Source organism: Tauraco erythrolophus, chromosome 8 (assembly GCF_009769465.1).
Source record: "Tauraco erythrolophus isolate bTauEry1 chromosome 8, bTauEry1.pri, whole genome shotgun sequence".
Lineage (NCBI taxonomy): Eukaryota > Metazoa > Chordata > Aves > Musophagiformes > Musophagidae > Tauraco > Tauraco erythrolophus.
The window spans coordinates 14,010,508-14,035,336 of NC_141472.1; the positions used below are offsets into that span (position 1 = coordinate 14,010,508).

General features: G+C 39.7%; 1 protein-coding gene across 1 annotated transcript; it reads left to right on the forward strand.

The window, feature by feature from the left end:
• Positions 1-561: 561 nt before the first annotated feature.
• Positions 562-21,834, forward strand: CFLAR (CASP8 and FADD like apoptosis regulator). The gene is made up of 11 exons (XM_086616005.1): positions 562-1,906; positions 4,804-4,945; positions 7,906-8,337; positions 9,163-9,268; positions 10,749-10,884; positions 11,057-11,154; positions 12,245-12,296; positions 13,047-13,096; positions 14,246-14,324; positions 20,178-20,691; positions 21,654-21,834. The coding sequence occupies exons 3-11, from the start codon at positions 8,042-8,044 to the stop codon at positions 21,790-21,792; spliced, it is 1,470 nt and encodes a 489-aa protein (XP_086472131.1). The 5' UTR covers positions 562-1,906; positions 4,804-4,945; positions 7,906-8,041; the 3' UTR covers positions 21,793-21,834.
• Positions 21,835-24,829: the final 2,995 nt, after the last annotated feature.

Here is a 24,829-nt window from a genome sequence, read left to right on the forward strand (position 1 = left end):
TCCAAAGCCCTCTAAATTTGAACACACAGGACCACTTCTTCTCAATCATATCTAGTCCTACTGGTATGCTCTATGTTCTACATTTATACTGATTTACACTACCAGTTTACATGAGAACCTATCAATGAAGACAATGTAGTATTTCAACTTAGAAAGGCAGGGGAAGAACAAAAAAAAAACTTGCATTCATCTCATAAATGCTGCCTATAAAAATGTGAAAACTGTTTAATAAGCATATAAAAATTAAGGAAAAAGTTGAGTAAGTAAACAAAAGAGCAATATTGGTCGCTTAAGTAATAGCTGTGTTAAATTAGTAAATCATTCATTCAACCATTTAAAAAAAAAATAATTCTTTCATAAGCCTGCAGCCATACCATCTCCTTAAACCTCTTCTATTGGCCTATACAAGTATTTATGTGTTTGTATGGATGGAGCAGATCCAAGCAGAAGGCATGCATATTGGTTCAGAGCAGGTAGCTGGTTTCCTTCTGAATCAGCACCAATCCAATGCTACATCTTAGTAGCAAGGACAGTGGGATACCCTTGAATGACTGATATTAAAGTCAGAGTCTGAGCATGTAACTTCAGTACGAATCCAGATATTTTTTCAGAACACAGAGCAGTCACTTGGTACCTCACAAAATTCTAGTGTGGGTGACTACTTTCTGCCTCCCTTTTCCTTGCAGTTCCAAAGAGAGCGTGCCTGCACAACAGCGTGCTATCCCTGAGTACTGTGCTTCCACTGCCATATTTTTAGCAGCACAAAAAGTAACTCAGTGTTTGTAAAGGCTTTGAAATCCACTGAGCGCACAGTTACAGATGGGATGTCTAATTTCACCACATACGGATGTGGCTGTTGTCTACTCCAGCAGGCAAAACAGCCCAGAATTTCAGGCCTGTAAGAGAGCAGCTACAACACTAAGCACCTCAGAGTAAGTCGCTTTATGGAAGTTGCTGGTTTATACCAAGGGAATCACAACACTCGGTTTACAGGGAAAAGGCAATACTCCAGTTTTACTGAAGATTATACAACAACGGGAAGCATACAGCTTTCACACAGCTGTACAACATCATCCTCACTATGAACAAACTCAAGAGTGACCGAGCAAGACACGGACCAAGTAAGCGCTCAATTCGGTATAAACTCCTGCCAAAACACATGCCCGCACTTACCCCAAGCCTCTAATTGCTCACTGAAAAACAGCCTGCTAGCACTGAACGGTCAATACAAAGCTGCCCTGTCTGTCCTCATACCAGCAGCAGTATAAAAAGCATAGTCCCCTAAAAGTCTATATAGATACCGAACTCAAGTCCGTTCTGCTGCCAACCCCCTCTCACAGCGTCTAATCGGAAGCCATTTTGTGTGGAACCGACACCCACAGGCGCCGGCGGCAGATTGGAGACGAGACGTCGCCTCCACCACAGCTTCAGCGCCATCTTGTGAGGCCTCGGCAGGTGTGTTTGCGCGGCTCCGAGTTTCATCTCCTGAGGTAGACTATAAAGCAAACCGAAAAGCATAATCTTTCCCTCGCCTTGCCCTAGAACACCTAACGGCCAGACTCACGATAAAATTGTAAGAGTTAGCGAACGTGGCTCGGCAGACGTATGATGATGGTAAGGCGGCTAAAGCCAGGTCCCTCGTCCCTCAGCCAGAGGGGATCTCTGCCTTGAACAGCGTTGTTGTCTACGCGCAGAGGCGGCTTAGGTCTCTCAGCAGCGAGAAGAGGTACAAGCGAAAAGCGCTTTGCGTGTCTCACTAATCTGAAAGAGAAGTGACACTCCAAACCACGCCCGGGGCTGGGGAGCCTGCTGCTCGGCCGGTGCCGGCACCGCCCCCTCCTCCTCCCGCCTCCTCATGCCGGACCTGGCCCCGCTGCTGTAGGTGAGGCGTCCCCGGCGCGTTTGGGTGCGTTATGCTTTTCCTTTGTCTTTTCCCTCACACTTGCCTTCCCACCCTGCGCCTTCAGCATAGGCGCCGCAACACTCTGTGCACCGGGATCGGGTCCTCTTCCCTGTCCGGGCCCGGTCCTCCCCGGGGGGCGGGCGGAGCCGGGTGCGGAGAGCCGGAGCGTCCGCCGCGAGCGGAGCCGGAGGCCAAGCCCGAGCCCGGCCTTGCTCTTGGGAAGAAACGAAACCCGACGCACCCCAGCCGCATGAAGCTTTTTTTTCTAATCTGGCAGAGCGAAGTTTCTTCTTGCTTCATTTTCCAAGTGTGATTTAAAATGACGTAGTTGGAAAGTTGTGTGGAAATCTGTGTAAATTCCCTGCGGTAAAACCAGCTTTAGGTTGTTGGGTGTTTTGGTTTTTTTTTTTTGACTGGGAGGACTAGGGTGTTAAATTAATGCATCTCTAAATGGAAATTAGCGCTGTCTCTACACTGAGAACAAACTGTTTAAGTCTAATACAGTAATGAGAAATGTGAAAGTTACGGCAGGATTTCCCCGTTTTCCCTAAGTATCTTGTACCAAATCTCTCTTTTATAGGGAAATGTGATAGTTGTGGAGCATGCTCCAAACAACTCAACACTTTTTAAAATGCCGGATGATACAGACTCGAAATGCAGTTACCTTTGTGTAGTTTCACCAACTCTGCCTCTTAAAGCAGAGCAGCAGAAGCACAAAATGCCCCTCTGTAGTAAAATGCAGTGCTCTCTGTAGTAAAGCAACCTCCTGCTCTTTCCCTCCGGCGTAGGGGCTTCCGCATGAGCTCACCTCGTGGAACAAAGACAATTTTCCAAATCGGAACTACACCCGCTGATGTTATATCCTGTTTTTGCTGCTGTGGAGACGGTTGTGAAACGTTCAAGAAACAAATCCTGTCAGAAATGACACACTCTAATTGAGGACCATGTTTAGAGTGTGAAATGTTACCCTGCTTCTCTTGAAAGATGTTCCTTCTTAATATGAGGCCTGATATGTTGACTTATTATTAATAAGGAATACTTCTCTTTGTCTTGATAATCACATTGATATTTGTATATTATGCAGCGTTTGTGTTGCAATCATGAGAACAAGAGCTTCATGCATGGCATTAAACAGCAAAGAGTAAAATAGCTTAAGCCTTATACACACATACCAGCCTCCACTTGTTAATGCCAGCAGGGAGTTTCTGGAGCCTTGTGAGTCTTTGTGTGTGAAGTTTTAGTATGTTTTTACTTCCTGCTCCTTGGAGAGAAAAAAAAAAAAAAAATCTGTTCCTGATTTTGGTTTTATTCTGTATGGACTAGGGGCAGCGTGAAATAATTAAAAAATAAAGAGTATAATTATTAGCTTCATAGAAGCTAATGAGCTTACAGATGTTTTTCTGCCTGTTTTAATGTGGAATGGAAACAACTTGTGTTCTGAGGAGTAAATATGCTTGCTGATCAGGTATTTACCTTAAAAAAATTCTTCTTTACCTTGTTTACATTGAGATTACTCAGGGTCAAAAGTCAGTGCAGTCTTAGACTAATATGCCTGTGACAAAGGTGGTTTCCTGTGCAGTATGTGAGAAACTCATCAGCTTTAAAATCTTACACTTTGTTCAGGAAAGTCTGAAAGTTAACTAAACCCAGAAACTTGTATTTAAGTGCACTTTGGTACTATCTCCTTGAGATATGTTTTCTCTCAGACCTCTTTTGGGGACAAGAGGACAGATGAGTCATCCCAGAATCAATCATTTTCTTAACAGAATCTAAGACTATTACCCAGAAGAGCTCTTCCTTTATGAAAATTTGGGGTGATAGTGACTTACAGAAAACTCCCCCCATTTTCCCTCAGCATGCCAGGGCTTTTCCTGGCTCTTATAATATAGCAGGAAAAGAGGCTTTTTTGTTTTTGTCGCCTGTGTAGGCCTGCCCCTTTCACGGACTCTGCCCCTAATGTTACTGACCTGATCTTGCAGTATCCTTTTATCTGTCAGTGGGGGTGGTAGTGTTAGACTTCGGCTATTTGCAATGATTCTGGATTTCTTATGAATTGGGAATGTAAATGAGAATGTGTAGTACTTTAGGATTCTTTTTTTCAACTGTCTTCCTGCTCCATAAGCTTTGCATTGAAATGTTTACTCAATACATGAAACATGGAACTGAAGAAGAATATCCTAAGTGTTTTCTTGCAGCAATATTGGCAAATTACACAGGCACATGAACACACAAACTATTGGGGCAGCTTTCTCTCTGATGAGTATGAATTTTTTTCTTTCCTCTTGAGAAGATAAGCTGATTTTCCTCTCCTATTTGTAATGAATTTATATTCAATAATTCTTCTCATTGCAGAGCCCAGGTAATCTAAATTGAAAGCCAGGCTGCTGGGTTTTACATTCATTGCTTTTCTCTTTTTCTTTAATTCTTGCAACTCTGACAACTGTATCTGTGACGTTTGCGAAAGTGGTCATATCAGATGGGAGGGTGAAGCATGATGTCCTTCACCTTGCATGGTGAAGTGGATCTGGCTGAGATGTATGCAGATGGAATGCATCGGGCTTGCCACAGTAGTAGTGTGACATTCCTGCTATTCAAATATGATGACATGGTTTTTGGATGCAAAGTTATAAACTGTTTTAGTTTATACTAAACACTTACTACATGTTGCTTTTACTCATTCCCCAGTCAGTACCCTGGGAGAATGAATGTTACTGACGAATTGCTGTATGTGTGCAGTTGTTTTTCCTTTTATTTTGAGCATCATTGCTGGCTTATTGGACCAGTGAAATCATACAGAAGAATGCATGATCCTAGGTCATTTTTCCTTGTTTCCCCCTGCCACCCTAAAATTAGGAAGTGGCCCCCAGCAGTAATATATGACATTGGTATTTGTCCAACAGAAAACAAGCTGATATAAGCAATGTTGTGGACCATCATTGAAAAATACTGGATGGAAACTGATGTGTGCTAGATCTGGATCAGTGATTTGGCAATGGTCAAATGCCAGTCTTCCAATGTTCTTGTGGACAGACTTGCATATAGGTAAGAGAGTTTCAGCCCTGGAAGTGTTGATAAGCATTTTTTAATAACAAGTATGCAATTTATCTTACATAAAGGAAGTTCACAAAAATAAATAATTCGTATGTGTTTTTTAAAGGCAAATTATTTTTAAGATAACATATAAATAGTAATCTTGCATGTCTGAAATTTTAACTCTGTAGGAAATTCCTCTCTACCACACACACGCATGTCTCTTTTTTTTAACTAGTTTTAAAAGATTAGATAAAAATCAACTGGTGGTTGGTTTTTTTCAAGAAAGTTTATCTGAGATTTCTGAAAATGGCCGAAAGTTGTTAAATTCCCACCTCCCTTTAGAGTGAGTCAAAAATGTAGTTTCTTCAAGCGCTTTTGAAAGTACCAGCTGTATGTACCAGGGAGATGCTTTCATATGAGTGTTTTGTGCTTCCCCCCTTCTTGACTGCGTTATGTCCTGAGAACAGTCTTTGTCTTTCTGTAGAATTCTCACAAATGTTTGTTGATAGATTGAAATAAGAAGTTAGCAATAAATATACTTTTCCTCTGATAGAAAATGGTACAAACATGTTCCAATGCATCAGGGTTTCCTCTGCTTATCAGAGGCCTGAAAATTTTCCCACTCCGCCCTTCCTCCCTGGCTGTACAAGTGATAGCATTGCAGGTCCATTTGTGAAATAGAACAGGTCCAAACGTGCAAATATTTTGTCCACCTAGTTTGATTTTCTTGAAAACAAAACTTTTCAGCTTGCTGTATTGAAAATACTGTAGCCCTGGGTATTTGAAAGGGGCAGCTTCTGCGGGTGTTTCATTTCTGTTTGTGAGATTTTTTGCTGTTTGCATTGTTTACATTAGGGTTAAACGTTACACTTCTTAAAGCAAACAGTGCATTTAATTCTCTCAGGTTCCTAAATGATGTGCTGTGATGAGGGAAAACACTGTGTGCCTGTCTCTTTTGGGGAACAACTGTGTCAGAGAGGACAGGTGTTGCTTTTTGCTGGTTGTGTGCAGTAGCAGGAGTACTGCAGTTGTGTGTTTTCTCTAGGTATTTAGCACAGTCTGTGTAGAATGCACAGAGGAGGCTGCTTTGCGCTAAGCAGGGTATCTGCAGCCTTGTTACTGTGAGCTACAGTCGAATGCTCTGTGCTCCTGAAAATGAGCCAAAGTGGCCTCAGTGCTGTTTTGAGGACTCAGTTGCGTATACATTAGATCTCATTTACGCTGTGGAATGGGAATGCAGGGCTACTTAAGCTGAGTAATGCTTGTGTCTTCTAATGCAGTAGGTTTATGGTATTTTACAGCTTGCCACTGCTGCCCTTCCTTACCCCTCCCCCTTTTATTTTGCTTCTGAAGGTGACACCTTGAGGTCATAGCAGCTGCTTGTGTTTTAATCCCCTAGTTATGCAGACATGCTAGCACTAGCAGCAAGATAACAATGCTGCTCTTTTTCTTTTTTTTTTGAAAGACTGCCGACTTGCTGTTGTGACTTTCAGCAACAGTGTTGGAGGAGAAAGTCACTGCAGTCTTTGACTCCATAGAAAATATGGCTTGCTGAGATAGATACAGATAAAGGAGACTTTGCCCTAGGAACTCGAATTTGATATGCTCTTTTAGTGGGCAGTGGAACCTAATCCATGGATTTAATCAAATCCAGCTGTTAGTCCCTTTCTGGGGAAAGTCATGTGGATGTATAGTTATTTTTCATTTAAATGTCATTGGACTGGAGAGGGGGAAAAAAGAAGGTTTGTAGGTGAGTTTATCTCATCTCCTTAATGAATGGATGCAATATGACATTGTTGATTGTAACTTCCAGAACGTGTAACAAAAGGCTGAGAATTATTTAAAAAATGTTATCCAGATGCTAGAATCTTTCTGTGTATTAGGCTTTGAAGTTGAATTGGCTTTTGCTTTTCAGAATGATTTAAACAGAACTATGCAGTATAGTGACTGAACTCTTTGTAAGGGCTGATTTGTCTTCAGATTGCTCATTTCACCTTTCTCCATGTAGGTAATGGGGATCAGAGAAGGTTGAATAGAATTTCCATAGTTGGTGGCAGTGGAAACTGAGCATAGCACTCTACTTTTGTTAATCACAAGGGTGGGGGTTTTTCTAGGTTTGAATTTTTATTTCAGTTTTCAGTATGGTGAAAAATTAACATCACATGAAGAAAAAAACAGTCTATGGCTTATCTATGCCTTCAGAGTTAACCAGTTTGCATACTTAATGTTGGAATTTTCTCTTTGTGTGATTCTTCAATCTTTTTGAGTATGGAGGGGGTGTGTGGGGAATCTTTAAAACCCCGGCAACTCATTCGGATTGAAATCACTTTAAATGATGCTAATAAGTAAGGAAATCCACACATTCCTGATTTTATAGATAATTAATGTTTTAAAATATTACATAGTCTATTGTGACTATTTCCTTTATTTTGACTTCATTTAAGGCAAAGTGCATGCCTGATAGCAGTGGTTTTATTTGTAGGGATTTTATAAGTCTCTTGTCGACAATGTGTGGTTACACGACCTCTTAGCTCCCCAGATTCTTCCTGAAAAATGCCTTGAGACTTTTAGGGGAGAAAAGGTGGTGGGGAGCAGGGAGGTGGAGGGTTGCTGGGAAGAGGTCAGAGCTTTAGACTTAAACTGCGGTGGAACTTAGCTCTTATTTCCAGAAACACTTGAAATATCACTCATCAACAAGCTGATGACTTTTGTTTCACTTCCTATGGAATTTACTGACTTTTGTTAAGGTAATTTTAGTTTTAAAAGCACTTCAATTTTTTTCTGATTAGTATGAACTACAAAGTACTTCTTGTTCTGTAATGAACAGCTGGGAGAACCCCTTGAGAACAGGAGGTCTGTGTAGACTACATTGGTGTTTTAGCAGTAAGTGAAATATGTCAGGTAGGAGAGTTAACTGTGAACTTGTGCAGCAGATCACTAATTTAGTACCTTTTAATTCTTTCCCATAGAACTGCTTATTTAAAAATGCATCTAGTTAAGAACGAACACCAGAGAAGTGCTATGGTAGACATGAGCTTCATGTCATGCTGGCTTCCTGTTTAAAAAACAGTAGGCTGGCAATTTTAAAGCGACAGCGACAAAGTGATGACCAGTTGCCAAGTGCCAGCTGTCCTTATTCACCAGATTGAACAAGAATTGGATAAAGAAGAAGAAGATATGATGGTTTTCCTATGCCGAGACCTTGCTCCTGACTTGGCCACTGCTGACCTTAGAGAGCTCTTGGTGGCTTTGAATGAAAGGGAGAAATTGTCTTTTCTTGGCCTGTCTGAGCTGTTGTACAGAGTTAAGAGATTTGACTTGCTGAGGAGGATCTTGAAGACTGAGAAAGCAACAGTGGAAGCTAACCTTGCCAGAAGTCTCAGACTTGTCCCTGATTACAGGTAATACATCTATTTCAGATTTCAAGGCTACTTTATTTTGTTCAAAATGTGTGTGGATTGTTTTGGGAGGTTTTTTTAGGGTTTTCTTTTGTTTCATTTTTAAATAGGTCTTGAAGGTAAAATAAAAGTTACCGTGAAAAGAGTATGTGAAGTTTAGTCCCTAAAATAAGCTTTGGTAGCTTCTTACAAGTCATTGAGTTAGAAGCATCTATCTTTAAGGAGTTTGTGTGTGTTAATAAATAAAACCAGTGATGTTTGTACAGCTCTAGATTAGCAGATAGAAATGTTGCTTCAGAGGAACATCAGTAGGTAGACAGACGTTTTCTTTTCTGTTTGCTCTGGGCACATAGCCTTGTGGTGTAGCTTTTCTCAGGGGACCTGTCTCTTACTGCTTTTTACTGTGTAGTTTTAAGAGGCTTTAAGTTAAGAAGCTCCAGTTATATTCTTTGAGAGCCTTCAGAAAAAAATATATGTACTCATAAGGAAGATCCTCCTGTGTTAACTTCTCACTGAAATAAAAACCCTGTAACTACTAGGTAAAAAGTTAAAGATGTGTTCTGTTGTCTCATTCTCTCACTTCGTCTCTTTTGAAATATTAAGGTGACTTGTGTTTTCCTAGCAGTGGCTATTACTTAGTCAGTCTGAGTAACACAGCTGCTGATCAGCAAGAGTAGGTATTTTTTAATTGGATCTTGGAGCACAGTAGGCTTTTTTCATGTTGTTTAATTGTGAATGGTACATTAAGACTGGAACATGGGAGAAGTTGGGCATGGATGGGATCTTGCTGAAAGCTAGTCCTTTAGAAGTGTCTCAACTTTATTTCAGGGTACTCATGATAGAGATTAATGAGAATCTGGAAAAAGAAGAAGTGGGATCTCTTGTTTTTCTACTCAGAGATTATGCACCTCGTATGAAAATGACAAAAGATAAGGTATGTCTTCCTGCTGGTCTCCTCTGGAGCAGTGAGAGATTAAAGTAGAAAGAGAAGTAGTTAAATAGCAAAGGAGGGGAGAATACTGCAAAGGGTAGTGATGCAGGAGTAGACAGAAGTCTGAAAGTGGGGAAGAAGTGGTGGCTTCTATTTCATTTTTTGTTTGTTTTTTTTAATCCAAGGAAAGAAGCATGAGAAAGAGGGTGTCAGGGATTAGGCTGGCAGACAACTAAATGCCACACAGCAGCTCACTCACCCTCTCTCACCTCCTGGGGATGGGGAAGAGAATTAAAGGGAAAAATATATAAATATACTAATAATATATATGTATAATTATAATAATATGTACAAACAAGTGGTGCACAGGGTAATTGCTCACCAGTGAGTGACCAAGGCCTGGCCTGGCCTGGACTAGTGATCCCGAAACAAGTAAGTCGTGACACTGCAATCCCAAATGAGCAAGAGGCCCAAAAAGAGACAGAGAGTACTCCGAGAGTCCAAGAGAGGCCCCGAAACACCAAAGCCCTTCTTTCCAGTTAACCCTCATTTTTATACTGGACATGACACTGCATGATATGGAATACTTCATTGGCCAATTTGACCCTCAATCCTAAAACTTAAGTTCAAATCATAAGGGGAGTTGTGGACTCTTTGTCCCGGCCATGCTTCCCCCTCAGCCTGCCATGCACCTGCACATTGGCAAAACATGAGAAGCTGAAGAGTCCTTGATGTCCCAGGGCCAACTGCAAACATCAGTGCATTGTCAACATTCTTTTCCTAAGGAGTCCCAGACTAAAACCAAAACACGGAGCTCTTCTAGCTGCTGAAAAGAAGAGCTGACTCTGTCCCAGCTGAAACCAGGACAGAGGGAACAGTGAAGACTTACTGTAGTGAATGGTGTTAGCTTGAACCTTTCAGGCAGAAGACATTAAGAAGAATCTTTCTTCAACATTACTTATCTAAAAGTTCATATATGAAGCATCTCAAACCAATGATCATATGAAATGTATCTTGAGTTACAAGGTCACTTTTTGTATTTGTGCTCTGCTTCACTTGCAAAGCAGAGATTCAGTAGAGGGGGTTTAGAAAACTTGACCACTGTGCATAGAAGACTGAAGATTTGTCTTCTTCCTTTGAAGTTTTTTCTTTTTCTCTCTTTATCAAAGAAGGAGAGAGGCCCTGCAAATTCCCCAAAGCTTTTCTTACCTCGTGCTTCATGGCATGTGAGGTGACATTCTAAGTGGCTGGCTTTGTAGCAACAAGGAAATGGATTTTTTTCTAGGTTCTATTACTCCTATGATAATATCAAGAATTCTTACATCTACCACATAATTTTCTTAATGTTTCAGGAGATAATGTTTCTAGTTCTCCAATATATGACCTTTATTACCTCCTCACATTATTTTTTGGGTTGCTTTGTTATTTACTGATAGAGAACAAATTACTGATATGACAGTTGGGTTTTCTGTTGCTTTTCTAGAGTTTTCTAGCTCTTGTGATTGACCTGGAGAAGCTAAATTTGGTGGGTCCTAATCAACTGGATTTGATAGAAAGTTGTTTTCGAAATATTCACAGAATAGACCTGATTAGGAAGATTCAAAAGTACAAACATGAAGGTAAGATGCTATTTTTGCACTGGTTACTCTTGATAGCAAGGATTAGATGTGCTCTTACTGAAGGTAAAATTTTGAGTTATAAGTCAGAGTATTTGCATGCTTCACAGATTTAGGCTTTTAAAACAGTTAACATATCGTGGTGTATTTCTCTGTGTTTCTGTTAAATTTTCAGCTTTAATGTCCTCCGTTCGTTCTCAGCCAGTGTATGTAAATGCACTTCAGGCATCTCTCCCTAATCTCAGTCTGATTGACCCTCCTTATAATTCAGGGGTAAGTATTCAGTAAATCAGACAGCTCCTTTATTTCTAAATATTGCCAGACATTGAAAGGCGATTCATCTTTGCAGAGCCTAAAGGAATAAGAGATTGCTAGTAACTAAAATATTACTTAGTTTATTTCTCTTATTCCTGTTACTTGCTGGGTTTAGGGTCTGATTTAAATCTTCTGACTGAGAAAGGTACCCTTTAAAGATCTGCTGTGAGGGGGTTTTTTTATTAGTTGGACATGTAAAATCTGTGTCTTGAAAGTTTTTTCTACTACTTTGTGGAGTTGAAGAGTTTCGCTTTGACTGTTCTTTTCAAAACATTATTCTTCTTTGTACTTCTGGACTTTGCAGGGAAAGTAGCTTTTTAACTTTGGAAGCTGAAGTTTGACTTTTTAAGGGAGATTTTCAGATTTTTGTGTGTGTGTTGTATTTTAATCTCATTTTAACTAAGATATCTCAGTATGTGAAAAGTCATCAAATCTTATTGCAGGCAGTATTCTTTGTATTTGGGTTAGGTCTAATATTGTAATAGTATGACCTTACTTAAAGTCTGTAGCCTTGCTAAATGAACTTGATGAGATTATTTCTGTTGTGTTCAGTAAATATGTATGTATAAAGCTCACATACAAGACACGAGTGATGCAATTTGTCTTTGCTAACAAAGCCACAACAGCTTTGTTTTTCAGACTACTAATGGGAAAGAATTTGCATTGACTTTCCATGTTATGATAATATTGTTATAATTTCCTTTCTAATTCAGTGACATTTCTTCCCTGCTGCTCTATAGGAAACAAAATACACATCTTCAGAGTTTTTTTGTTTGCTTTGCTATTTTAGGGAATAAGTTTTTCTTTACTGTTCATGGCAAGCTGGTAATTTTCTTCTGAGGAGAAACAATTTGAGTTTTGTTTGTTTGTGGTTTTCATAGAAGTTTTTTTACTTGTCATTTTGTAGTTCTAATTAGCTGATAGATGTGAATCTGAAATATGTCATCCTTTTATTGAGGAAGAAAAATACTTTTGTGTTACGTTTTGAATCACATGATTATTAATCCTTGAAAGAGAGAAGGATAATAAACCTTTTTCTTCATTTTAGATCCAGAATATGAACAAGCAAAAATCACAAAATGGACAAGGTCTTATTCTGGGTAAGAGCATTTATTCTGAGTTTTGATAGTTTAAAAGAGCCGAATAATTAATTCAGTGTATCAGAAAGACTGTTGTTTGGTAGTGCTGTTTATGGCTAATCCAGTCGATAACACCAGGAGTATTTGGTACCTTTGAAAACTGAGCCTTGCCTTATCGTTTAGTCTTATATTTGCTTTGCTTGTACTGCTAGATCTTAAAACTTTATTGAAATTGTTGTGGGCTTCCACTGTCACAACTTTTTGACAGAATAAACAGTTTATTAATAAAATCATGGAAAAAATTGACTAGCCGGCTCTGGAGGCCTGTGTAGTGCAGCTGTGCCCATTAAGTCTTCAGTAGGAAGTTTTTGTGTCAGTTCAGTGGTGGATTGTCCACCAGGCCAGCAAAGAAGTTGTCCAGTGAGTATCAGATTCTTAGCATGTAAGTTATGTTCCTTCTGGAAACCCAAAATACCTCTGAAACATGGTGATTTTTAAAAGACTAGTTGGCTGAATACTCTCAGGGTAGGAGAGATTGTTTGTTTGTTTATCCTAGTCACGAGCAATGTAGGATGCAATCCAAATAACATTTAAAGGTGAAAATTTTGGTGTTTTTTTTTTTTTAACTTCAGTAGTACACATAGAAACTAAGAGATCCAGATGAGTGAAAACTTGGCTGAACTATATATGTTTCTCTTTAACTGATTTGGTGTCAAAGAAATGTCACTGGTACCTACATACTGAGATTGCTTCTGTATGTTTAAACTGCAGCAGAACCAGTCCACATGTCCATTCAGGAATCGGGACCAGTGTCACATAAGGTATGTGCTTGTGCATACGTATGCATGTAAATACAACCAAAACCTCTGCAGTTATTTACCTTAGTTTTCTTTGTGTTTCATTTTGAGATTTCCTTCAGTTGCATGCAAACTGAACAGTGTGTACATCCATGTCTTCCTCGGCTATAAACAGGCTCTATGAATTGTTTTTGCAGAATGTGTTTTCAGTATAAAATATTTGCTGCTTCTCTGAAAGCAGCAGTGTGCAAAATGCATGTACATATGATGTGCACACAGAGCTTGTACAGAGCTTGTATATTTATTAGTGGAGGCTAAATCAAAACCTGTTGGAAATCATACCACTTGCCATCTGCATTAGAAGTCACAGGGCTTCTTTGCATGCAGTAAATTTTGTTGTTTATTCTCTTTCTGCGCCTTGCTCTCCAGGTAGAGAGCTTTGGATATTAATGATAAGAATGGACTACTGCAATTTTCACTAGCTTTTCTATAGGCCAGGAACAAGGTAGTTACTTGTAGCAAATTGATTGTAATCTTATTAAAGGGAAGAGGAATTGTAATGGAGTCATTACACATTTTTTAGAAATAAGGAGGTTGTTCCACTAAAATGTCATTCTGATTTCCAGTGCTTGCTTGCACACCTGAAGAACACTAAAGTTCTCTACATTTATTATGTTTGCGATATGCAGCTTATCGCTCCCAACATCTCGATAGCAGTTAAACATAAGGAAATTAATTTGGAAGTACTATAGACGGATCATTTCTGTCATAGTTCAGTTCTTTAAGAACCCCCTCCCCCTCATACAACTTTTTTTTTTTTACTTTTGAAGATCTGTCCAGAGTTCGTCTCAAACTTATTCTCATTTATGGTACAGTCTTAGCCTTTGTTTAAGGATCATTATGGTAGTAAGATTGCATAACACAAGGACACAAAAATAAACCTGTTCTAGATATAAGGAAAAAATCAGTAGTCCATGTCTCCTAATTGTTTTGATTTTGTTGTGTAGATAAGACATACTGCATCCCACTATGTAGACTTAAACTAGCTACTCTATGGGAAAACAAATGAATGTAATTGAATAGATCTGAGGTGGTTAAGTTTGAGAAAAGAATCAAGTCTGTAAGTTGAGAGAGTGACATATTAACTTAGTATTTGTCCTTCGCGTTCTTCAGGTGTTTGATGATCAGTACAGAATGCAAAGTCAACCTTTAGGAATATGCCTGATAATAGACTGTATTGGCAATGACACAGGTAAGTCTCTGGAATTTGAAGTTCCTTATCTTGTTAATCACGAATAATTAGAATAATTTAGTATAAACAATACCATGTACATTCGCTAGCCATACTAGAGTAGAGTCCTAGTCAATGCTCGGCAAGCTCACTACCCTGGATTTCAGGAGAGCAGACTTGGGCCTCTTCAGGCATCTATTTGGTAGAGTACCATGGGAGAGAGCCCTGGAGGGAAGAGGGGCCTGGGAAAGCTGGTTAATATTCAAGGATCACCTTCTCCAAGCTCAGGAGTGGTGCAAACCAACAAAGAGGAAGTTGGGCAAAACACCAGGAGGCCTGCATGGATGAACAAGGAGCTCCTGAAGAAAACTCAAAACACAAAAAGGAAGCCTACGAAGGGTGGAAGCAAGGACAGGTAGCCTGGGAGGAATACAGAGAAATTGTCCGAGCAACCAGGGATAAAGTTAGGAAAGTTAAAGCCCTGATAGAATTAAATCTGGCCAGGGACATCAAGGGCAACAAGAAAAGCTTCTATAGATATGTCAGTGATAAAAAGAGATCTAGGGAAAATGTGGGCCCTATCTGGAAGGAAACAGGAGACCTGGTTACCCAGGATATGGAGAAGGCTGAGGTGCTCTATGACTTCTTTGCCTCTGTCTTCACTGGCAAGAGCTCCAGCGGCACAGCCCAAGTCACAGAAGGCAAAGGCAGGGACTGTGAGAATGAAGAGCTGCCCACTGTAGGAGAAGATCAGGTTCGAGACCATCTAAGGAACCGGAAGGCACACAAGTACATGGGACCTGATGAGATGCATCCACGGGTCCTGAGGGAACTGGCAGATGAAGTTGCTAAACTGTTATTCATCATATTTGAGAAACCAGAACATCGTGGCAGTCAGATGAAGTTCACATCGACTGGAATAGGGAAAACATAGCCCTCATTTTTAAAAAGGAAAAAAAGGAAGACCTGGGGAACTACAGGCCAGTCAGTCTCACCTCTGTGCCCAGCAAGATTATGGAGCAGATCCTCCTACAAAATATGCTGAGGCACATAGAAAATAAGGAGGTGATTGGTGACAGCCAACATGGCTTCACTATGGGCAAATCCTGCCTGACTAGTTTGGTGGCCTTCTATGACGGGGTTACAGTGTTGGTGGATAAGGGAAGAGCAACTGATGTCATCCACCTGGACTTGTCCAAAGCATTTGACACTGTCCCACATGACATCATTGTCTCTAAATTGGAGAGACATGGGTTTGATGAATGGACCACTCGTTGGATAAGGAATTGGCTGGATGGTTACACTCAAAGAGTTTCAAAGAGTTTTGCAGTCAACAGCTCGATGTCCAAGTGGAGGCCAGTGACGAGTGGTGTTCCTCAGAGGTCAATATTGGGGCCTGTGCTGTTTAATATCTTTGTCAGCGACATGGACAGTGGGATCGAGTGCACCCTCAGCAAGTTTGCTGATGACACAAAGCTGTGTGGTGTGATTGACATGCTGGAGGGAAGGGATGCCATCCAGAGGGACCTTGACAGTCTGGAGAGATGGGCCTGTGCAAACCTAATGAAGTTCAGCAAGGCCAAGTGCAAGGTCCTGCACATGGGTCGGGGCAATCCCAAGCACAAATACATGCTGGGTGGAGAATGGATTGAGAGCAGCTGTGAGGAGAAGGGCTTGGGAGTGCTGGTTGAGGAGAAGCTCAACATGAGCCAGCAATGTGCACTGGCAGCCCAGAAAGCCAACCGTATCCTGGGCTGCATCAAAAGGAGCATGGCCAGCAGGTCGACGGAGGGGATTCTGCCCTTCTACTCTGCTCTCGTGAGACCCCACCCTGGAGTACTGCATTCAGCTCTGGGGTCCCCAACATAAGAAGGACATGGAGCTGTTGGAGTGAGTCCAGAGAAGGGTCACAAAGATGATCCAAGGGCTGGAGCACCTCTCCTATGAGGAAAGGCTGAGAGAGTTGCGGTTGTCAGGCCTGGAGAGGAGAAGGCTCTGGGGAGATCTTATAGCAGCCTTCCAGTACCTAAGGGGGCCTACAGGAAAGCTGGAGAGGGACTTGTTTACAAGGGCGTGTAGTGATGTGACAAGGGGCAATGGATTTAAACTGAAAGAGATTTCAATTAGATCTAAGGAAGAAATTTTTTACATTGAGGGTGATGAGGCACAGAAACAGGTTTCCCAGAGAAGTTGTGGATGCTCCGTCCCTGGAAGTGTTCAAGGCCAGGTTGGATGAGGCTTTGAGCAACTTGGTGTAGTGAAAGGTGTCCCTGCCTGTGGCAGGGGGACTGGAACTAAGAGATCTTTAAGGTCCCTTCCACCACAAATGGTTCCATGATTCTATGACAGTCAGCTAGCCTATCAATTCTAGTAAGCCTTCTAAAGCAGAGAGTTGGAAGACCCAGCCTGAGGTTAAAGCCAGCTGTCCTAACTATTGCAGACAATGTATTTTGGCACAGAATCTCAAAATGAAGGAACTTGTAAGGGGATAGACTGAATTTTTGGAGCATGTTCAGAGACCAACAGAATAGTTACACTACAGTCAAACGGCAGGTTATTGGCAGAGATGGTAAAGATACTGTTTCCCGCCAGCTGACAAAACCAAAGCTGTTGTGGATTTGGAGTGTAATCATTTTGGACACCACAGATTTTGAATACCTGAAGGCATGTGGTCCTTTATTAATAATGCACCTAGTCTTCTATTACATCTTGCACAATTCAACTGAAATGGTCACCATAGCTTTATAGGGAAAAGAATTGAATTTTCTTCCTTCCCTCTTGGTTTAGTTAAAAAAAAAAACAAACACCCAAAACAATATAAATATTCAAAAAAGAATTTACATGTAGAATTCAAGGTAGTTAGTGCCTTGGTAAAATGTGGGGTTTTCCTGATTGCCTTTGTAGAATCAAAAAATTAGATTCTTGCATAAGCAAAAAAACTGCACTCTCTAATCATTGTAACAAATGATGCTAAAAATAAAAATTGAGAGAACTTGCAGGCTGTTCTGTAATAGACTAGGAGATGTAGAGGAAGAAGAGGGTTTGTAGGCATATCTGTTCTCTTTTGTAACTAATGGAGCAGATGGACCAACATCGAATCATTGATGTAGTTGTTGAAGAGCAGTGGATGCAGAGCACAGACACAGAAAGTAAAATTTAGATGTTTGCTTGACAGTAGTATTTTAGCCAAATGGTAGAAAACAAGACACTTAGTTTGCCATTAGGATAATGGGAACTAGAACTAATTCATAATCCTGTCACACATGGAGAAGAGGGATAAGGAAGGCACTTAACTCAATTACGTGCACCTGAGGAGCATCGGTCTGTCCTATCAAGTTCATCAATGACCTCTGGCAAAAAAAAAAAGGATGCAATTGGTGGATGTAGAAATTAAATTATTCAATCTAAAGCACTTCTTCACTTCTACTCTCAAAAAAAAAAGCTATCTTTACCCCAAGAGGAAAATAAAAGAAAAACAGCCTGCCAAGGACTGAAAGACTGGGGTGGCAGAGGGCAGCTCTTGGGATTGAATGTTCCGCTCTGTCCTGTTGCCTGCTTCTTTACTTTCCTGTTCTTCTCTCTTTCATGGTAGCTTTAGAGAACAAACAACTCTTTGATCCAAAAAACTTACTATTAGCCAGCATTAATCTGGAAGGTAACATGATAATTGCACACTACTTTGAGACATGTACACTGGAGAAAAAGGAAATAAAGAAGGAACTGCTATGTCAGTTCATAGTCACAGATACATAAATCTGGCTCTACTCTTCCTTAGAAGGCACAGATCTTTTGCACAAGCAATACACTGTGCAGACCCTTTTGTCATAGTAATTGCTACTAAATACAAAGAGATGCACGAACTAGGAAAAAAAAAATCAATGCATGTGCTCTTCATGAGCTCATAGGATCATTTCAGTACTCATACAAGAACAGAAAGTGTAAATGTGGTAGAGGAAGTCTGCTGACTGGAAAGGACAAAAATGGGTTACACGATTAGCATCTGACATGTCAGATGCACCTCCAAATCACGGCTCTGCTGCCATTGTGCCAAAACCACCCAAAGCAAGTCTTAGTGTGTCTCAGTCCCCATGCATGTCTGCATTGGATGCAGAAGCGATTAAATCATGTGTATGTCTCAGATATTTAATGTCACCAGTGCATTGTCAGCCTTTTAACATGACAGAAAGCAAGACTTTCACTGAAACACGTTACTGTGCTAGTGAGAGGCAGGGCGTGCGGCAGTGCTTAAGGGAGTTTGTTAGAAAGGCATTCGCTGCTCTCTAGAGTTGTTGTGCCGTGCTACTTCTGAAGGCTAAAAATACCAAAGAAAGAAGAGGGGAGGGAGAACATTAGGAATTTTATCTGTGGCATGCATTGGAGTCTGTAGCTATCCTAAGATTTAATCTGAGGAAGCTGAACCAATAGTAGATACTGTAGGATCAAGGATTACAACAATTGAAAATGCCCAGTGTAAATAATGGGAGTGCATCAAGTGCTGATAAAATTCAGACTGAAATGGATCTTGCCATTTTGTAAATCAAGTCTTGCTTTTTTGTAAATAGTAGCTTTTGACTTTTCTATTTGTAAGCCAATGTTTATCCTTACATTGTAAACAATCCAAATTTAAAAAGTATGAAAAGTTTTTGAACTATTTTACAAAATTTATTCAAACCGACAGAACTAGAATGAAACTCTATAGTTCCTGTTTATCACCTCACTATAATACAGAGTTTGTATCTACCCTGTATTTTGCTGAGGAAAGTTACGAGTTCTGTTCCCTGTTTTCACTGTGGGCTTCTTGAGGAGAACAGTGTAGCAGTACAACTCCTGCTTTGCTGCCAGTTAACCTCTGAAATAACCTCTGCTAGTCAGGGATTATTAAACTTTTGAAGTCAAGGAACAGTTTAGCTTCCTGTGTCTGTAAGGCATTTTACATAAACATGGCGTTTGATATTTCCTGTTGTATCAGAAACTGTGCATGGGCAATGTATATGTGGTTTATACTCAAGATATGATACTACAGGTATGAGTCATAGTAGTAACTTGCGGTCCTCCGAACACTTAAATACCTATGTTTTTAACCACTGTGTATCTGGTTTCACTTCTATATTAATAAACATCCAAAGTAGTTATTCAGAGTGTAGCACATTTTCCTGTAGCACAGGTTAACACAAATACAGTAGAGTTAAATCTTGATTATTTTTTTTGTTTTGCTATCTACAGTTTCAATTTCTAACGTGTTTGAAAGGGTTCATTGCTCAGCTTTTTTTTTCATCTGAAAATGCCATTCTGTCACAGTTAAGACTCCACTGTCTGTTCTCCACCTGGAACTCATCATTTAAAGTCCATTTTATGTAATAAGCATAAATGACTGCAGCAGGTTCTTTTTTGACTGATGAAAGGGAGACTCTGTGTTTCCTATGCAGTTCTGTGTATCTATAATAACGATTCAGAATAATTTTCACAAGTTAAAAGGTGAAACAGACTTCCCATGCTATCCAGATCACTCCTTACCATTTCAAGAATAATCTGTGTGAAGCATTTTCTAATGTTTTCTCTTGCCTGGCATTTTAAGCCCTAGAAACTTCAGATACTGGCTCTAAATGAAAGCACGCGAGTGTCTGGAATTTGGAACAGATCGCATGCCAAATTATAGTGTCTTTGCTATCGTGAAGTACGTAACTCATGTTAAAGGCAACACGTGTGTAGCATCATAAATCTGTAGTATACTGTGATCAACTTCAAGTACTCCTGATATTGTGATGAAATAAATATCCTATTTCTAGTAGCAAAATACTGTCAATGCGGTAATAAAAGACAGTTGAGATTGAGCCTTGGTGTGCTGTGGTTTAATTACGTCTTCTTTTTTTTCAGATGTGTTGGAAGAGACCTTCAGAGGCTTAGGCTATGACGTCCATTGTCACAGATATTTAAATATGAACACCATGAATCAAACATTGCTTGAAGTTGCAAGGTTGCAGAAGCACAGAAATTGTGACAGCTTCATTTGCGTATTGGTCAGCCGTGGAAGTCCTCAGAACATCTTCTGTACAGACCATACCTTTTCTGGATTCCCTTTGGAACAAGTAAAGAAATACTTTACAGCAGACTCCTGTCCTGAACTCCGAGGAAAACCGAAGCTTTTTTTTATTCAGAGCTACATTGTGTCAGAAAATGAGCAAGAATGTACTAGTCTGTTGGAAGTTGACGGAAATGATGAGAAAATCATTGCTAATGCAAAAATCCCTTGGAAAGTCACTATTCCCCAAGTAGCAGACATCTTTTGGAGTCAGTGCAAGGTGAATGTGTCTACACTAGAAAAATCTCCAGGTTCATCCTCATATTATCTGCATTGTCTAGCTGAGCTACTCCGCAATCCTCATAAAAGGTAAATGAAAAAGGAAAAAATAACCCTTTTCTGATGACAGCCTGCTGTCTTAGAGAAAGAGACACCTTCAGTTTCATCTTATCTGGTCCTGAAAAGTGTCTTTGTGCTGTGTCATAGGTTAAAAGACAAGTATACCTGATCCTGGAATGGTGGCACAGGAAGGTAGTCTAAAGTAGGAGTGAAGTTTATGATTCTAGAGAGTAAAATTAAAGTGTATTATGGCACTGGGGCTTGCAGAGTGAGAAGGGAAGAACCTGTCCTGGGTAATGGATGTCAGTGCCTTAGACAGGAATGGAAATCTTCCTGCTCCAAGATAGCAAGGCACACACCAGGCTTCTGTCAAATTGAGGATTGCCTTGTATTACTGTTAAGGGCTCTGCTTGCAAATACAAGAAGTCAGTGCCTAAGTTCGACGAAAAGGCAATTGAGAGGGAAGGATTTTGTCCTTCCTTTAGATCTAATTAATTAGATCCCTCCGCTCAGGGAGCCACTAGATTGCCAATTTGTAATATTTAATTTAAACTATCAGAAGATTTTAGTCTATCTAAAGAGATTATCAGAAGGAATCTGAGCAAAAATCAGATATGTTTGAATATATAACTTGCTAACAAAGGTTTTCTTTGTACAACTGATCTACCAGGGAGCTAGCAACTGTTTTTTCAAGGTAGTTGCAGGGTTAACATTTAGTACCTTTTTACAAACCCTAAAACATTGTAATAAATCACAGATCATCAGCCTAACCAATATCACAACAGTGATTTGGGTTATATTAGATTGTCTCCAAAATGCATATTCAGCCTTGGGTTTTAGATCAGCCTTGGGTTTTAGAGGTGTAACCTCTGCAATAAAGACTGAAATCTGAAACTTTCTCTCTGCTGAGTCTAAAGTCTTCTCTCTTGTGGATTTTTAAATAGTGTCTTGCTTCATTCTCTAATAGAAAGCTTTTACTTTTGTTGCTGCAGGAAACTCTCCATATTAGATATCCATACAGAACTGAACAGAAAAGTCTATGAATGGAATAAGACCACTGACCCAAGCCAACAATACTCACTTCTGCTCCAGCACACATTGAGGAAGAAACTTTTTCTTTCTCCCACTTAACTGCTGTTGGAAAGGACATGTCTCAAGTGGCTAACAAGAAACACTTTCTATGATCCAGACAGTTTCACACATTGCTTTACTATATGCATTGTTAGTGCATGTATATCTAAAGTGCCTGTTGCTTCCAAACCCAGGGATTTAGAAGCATGTTGATGTGTTAAGGCACTACATTTTATATTTTAATACAGAAGGCTCTGAAAGCTTGGATAAGAATGGCAGCTATTGTACAACACTGCAACAGATCTCACAACCGTGTGCAACAGGTAAACGGGGTGGAAGGAACGCTAAACTGTACAGCTGCTGGGTTTTCCAGAGTTTTGTGTTTTTATTGTTTCATTGATTGTTCTTTAGCATACCTATTAGCAGTGCACTGATCTAGGTTCTTCTGTTGATGCTTAAAACAAATAAAAGCCAGTGCAAAGCACTGAAATTCACTGGGTACTTTCCCCAGCAGCTAGTAACGGAAGATGTGTCAGGAAAGAATGCCTACCCAGCAATGCCAGTTCTTCATTAACAAGTTCTGGCTTGCGTGCCTCCACAGACTAACCAAACAGAAGGAGGAGAGAGATGGTCTTTTAAATAATTTTGATTCCATCTGCCTGCTGCATTAGAGGTTGTGATTCACCCAGAACCCTGTGCTGTCAGTATTGTCCACAGCACACAAGGGTTACTTGTTAACAAATGAGACAGTCTGCCATATATTGGGCTAACTGTGTTTTCCACTGATGCAAAAACAAGTCTACATGTAGCAGGGCTTTACAGTAATCTGCCATATGGGTAAAAAAATGTGGGATTTTGGCAGTTGTTTTGTGGAAGGTGAAACATGATTCACACTTGTTGCATCACGCATAGTTGTAAGAGTACACTTTTATCATATTTGGATGTAAACATGTAGCAGCCACTGGCTCTTAAGCCTGAACTAAATTCAACACCCCACCTTTTTGATTTTGCTTATGAAAAAGGATATGTCTTTATTAATTGATTGTTTTTTTTTTTCAAGTTGCTCTTTTTCTTCTGAAAAAGACATGAGTGAAAATTGTCCTAAATACAGCAGTTTTTCTCCAGTGAAGCAGATGTCTAACATGAAGAGTTGAGTTAACCTGCTTGTTGTATAACCTGGATGAGTTGTTTTGAAATTTATTGTCACTGAATTTATGGCATTCTCTTCCCTCCTAAAGTAGGCCACTTGCAAACTTTTAATACTCCTAATATAGTCTCCTGTGCAGGAAAAAAATTTCAAGGCCTTGGCATGCTTTGCTTGGTTTGTGGTGTGGTTACACCATACATCCTTCTGGCATGTGTTTCATGCAAGCAGAAAGGAAAGAGGGTTTTGCAAATACAGGGTATGCTAGTTCCTTGAGCAAATAACACTGCAAAAAGATTTTTTGCTAGCGTAACTGCATTTGATTTTAGGAAAAAGCAGGTGTGCTTACATATATGACTTCACCAACAATGCTTTTCATGCAGACAAAGTCTAACAGGCAAGTAGCCTATTGATAACTATACATTGTATACTATCAGTACACATTAGTATATTGATAATAATTAGGAGGGCTTGGCTAGTAAACTTACTCTGGTAGCAGTGACTTTTTTTATTCCTCAGTATTATGTTGTACTTCTTAGGTGTTGTCTTGACATAATTGTTATTAACTTTTTTTTTTGAAACCAGGCTTCTTAAGTTTCATTCAGAAAAAAGCAAATGAGTTTTCAAGTAGCTTCTGTAATTGAAACTAAAGATCACTTTTATTCGGCAAAGAGCAGCTATTGAAGTCCAAAAAGTGCTCAGGAGTCGTTCCTTGTTATGTGATACAGACCCAGGTGCCTCCTGCCCTAAGAGGTTCCTAAACTGCTGGTTGATGAGGATTGTATACAAAGAGGAGAAACCCACTGAACAAGTTTTACCCTACAGTCTTTTAACTATCCATATAAAAATGGTACATTAAAATATATGTGTATTTATGTTAGTGTACCATTTTGTATAATCTATAAAGTGTATATTGTATCATTGTGATTAAATCTTCACTTGTTACCTTTTTCTTAATTTTATATTCAGTTTTATTTGCATGTTAACTCTAGAAAGTTACATACACGCTTGTAATGAGAAGAAATTTTTGCACAATTTAGAAAAATAATTCACTTGTTTTGCAAGTCTGTGCCTTCCATATTTTTCTCTTTCCACTTCATAGCCTATAGTGTCCTCTTTAATAAAAGTATATGGAAGCTTTTTAATAGCTTAGAGTTGGAAAATGCAATCCAAAATGTTATGTTAAACTATGGGTACATGTATTGTTTGCGTTACGGTAATTTTTTGTAGGCTCAGGCATAAGAGGAAAAACAGAAAAGAATTTTTTGCAAAATTCAGGGGTTCTCTATGAGCGTTAAAGTACTAAATCCAATTTCATGATGTTATAGCTGTGGAAGTAAACACATCATAATGGGGCAGGGAGAGGGGGCAGGTCTTCCTTTCAGTTTACTGTTTTCTAAAAAATGGCCACTTGAACTGATCCTTTTCTTAAACTAGTGGCACATTGCTTCTGGCTTTAAAAATACTTTGTGCCTTAAAATTACGCTTCTATGTATTCCACACACACAAGTAGAGAATTTACTGCATTGCATCAACAGAAACCTCTGTATTATATGTGATAGGTAATTAAAATAGCATTTATTCAAACTCTGAATATTTAATAACTATCTTAAATAAAGCACAGGTGTAATTTTGAAACTTTACATCGCTCGTGTTTCATGGCGTAAGAGCAGGATTATATGACGGATTTGGAATCTTAGAAGTTACTTCTTGGAGTGGCTGGTAAATGAAGCAAATGGTGAAACAAATATATTTTCTGTGGTTGTAGAAATAACATGTGATTCCTAGTTATCATATATATCTATGTGATGTTAATAAATGTTATTTCTTTCACAAATTAACGTCACTTTTTCCCATTTCCCTTACTAGCTTTTGCATGTGATGAGCATTTCTGCTGCCTTATAGACAACCAAAAGCAGGGAGAATGGAACCAAGAGGAGGCAGAGAGATGAG

Bases quoted from the DNA above. Each gene is read 5' to 3' on its own strand.
- CFLAR (XM_086616005.1), top strand. From the start codon at position 8,042: ATGACCAGTTGCCAAGTGCCAGCTGTCCTTATTCACCAGATTGAACAA. The intron at 11,155-12,244 runs GTAAGTATTCAG...TCTTCATTTTAG, and splicing joins ACCCTCCTTATAATTCAGGG to ATCCAGAATATGAACAAGCA. The intron at 12,297-13,046 runs GTAAGAGCATTT...TTTAAACTGCAG, and splicing joins TGGACAAGGTCTTATTCTGG to CAGAACCAGTCCACATGTCC.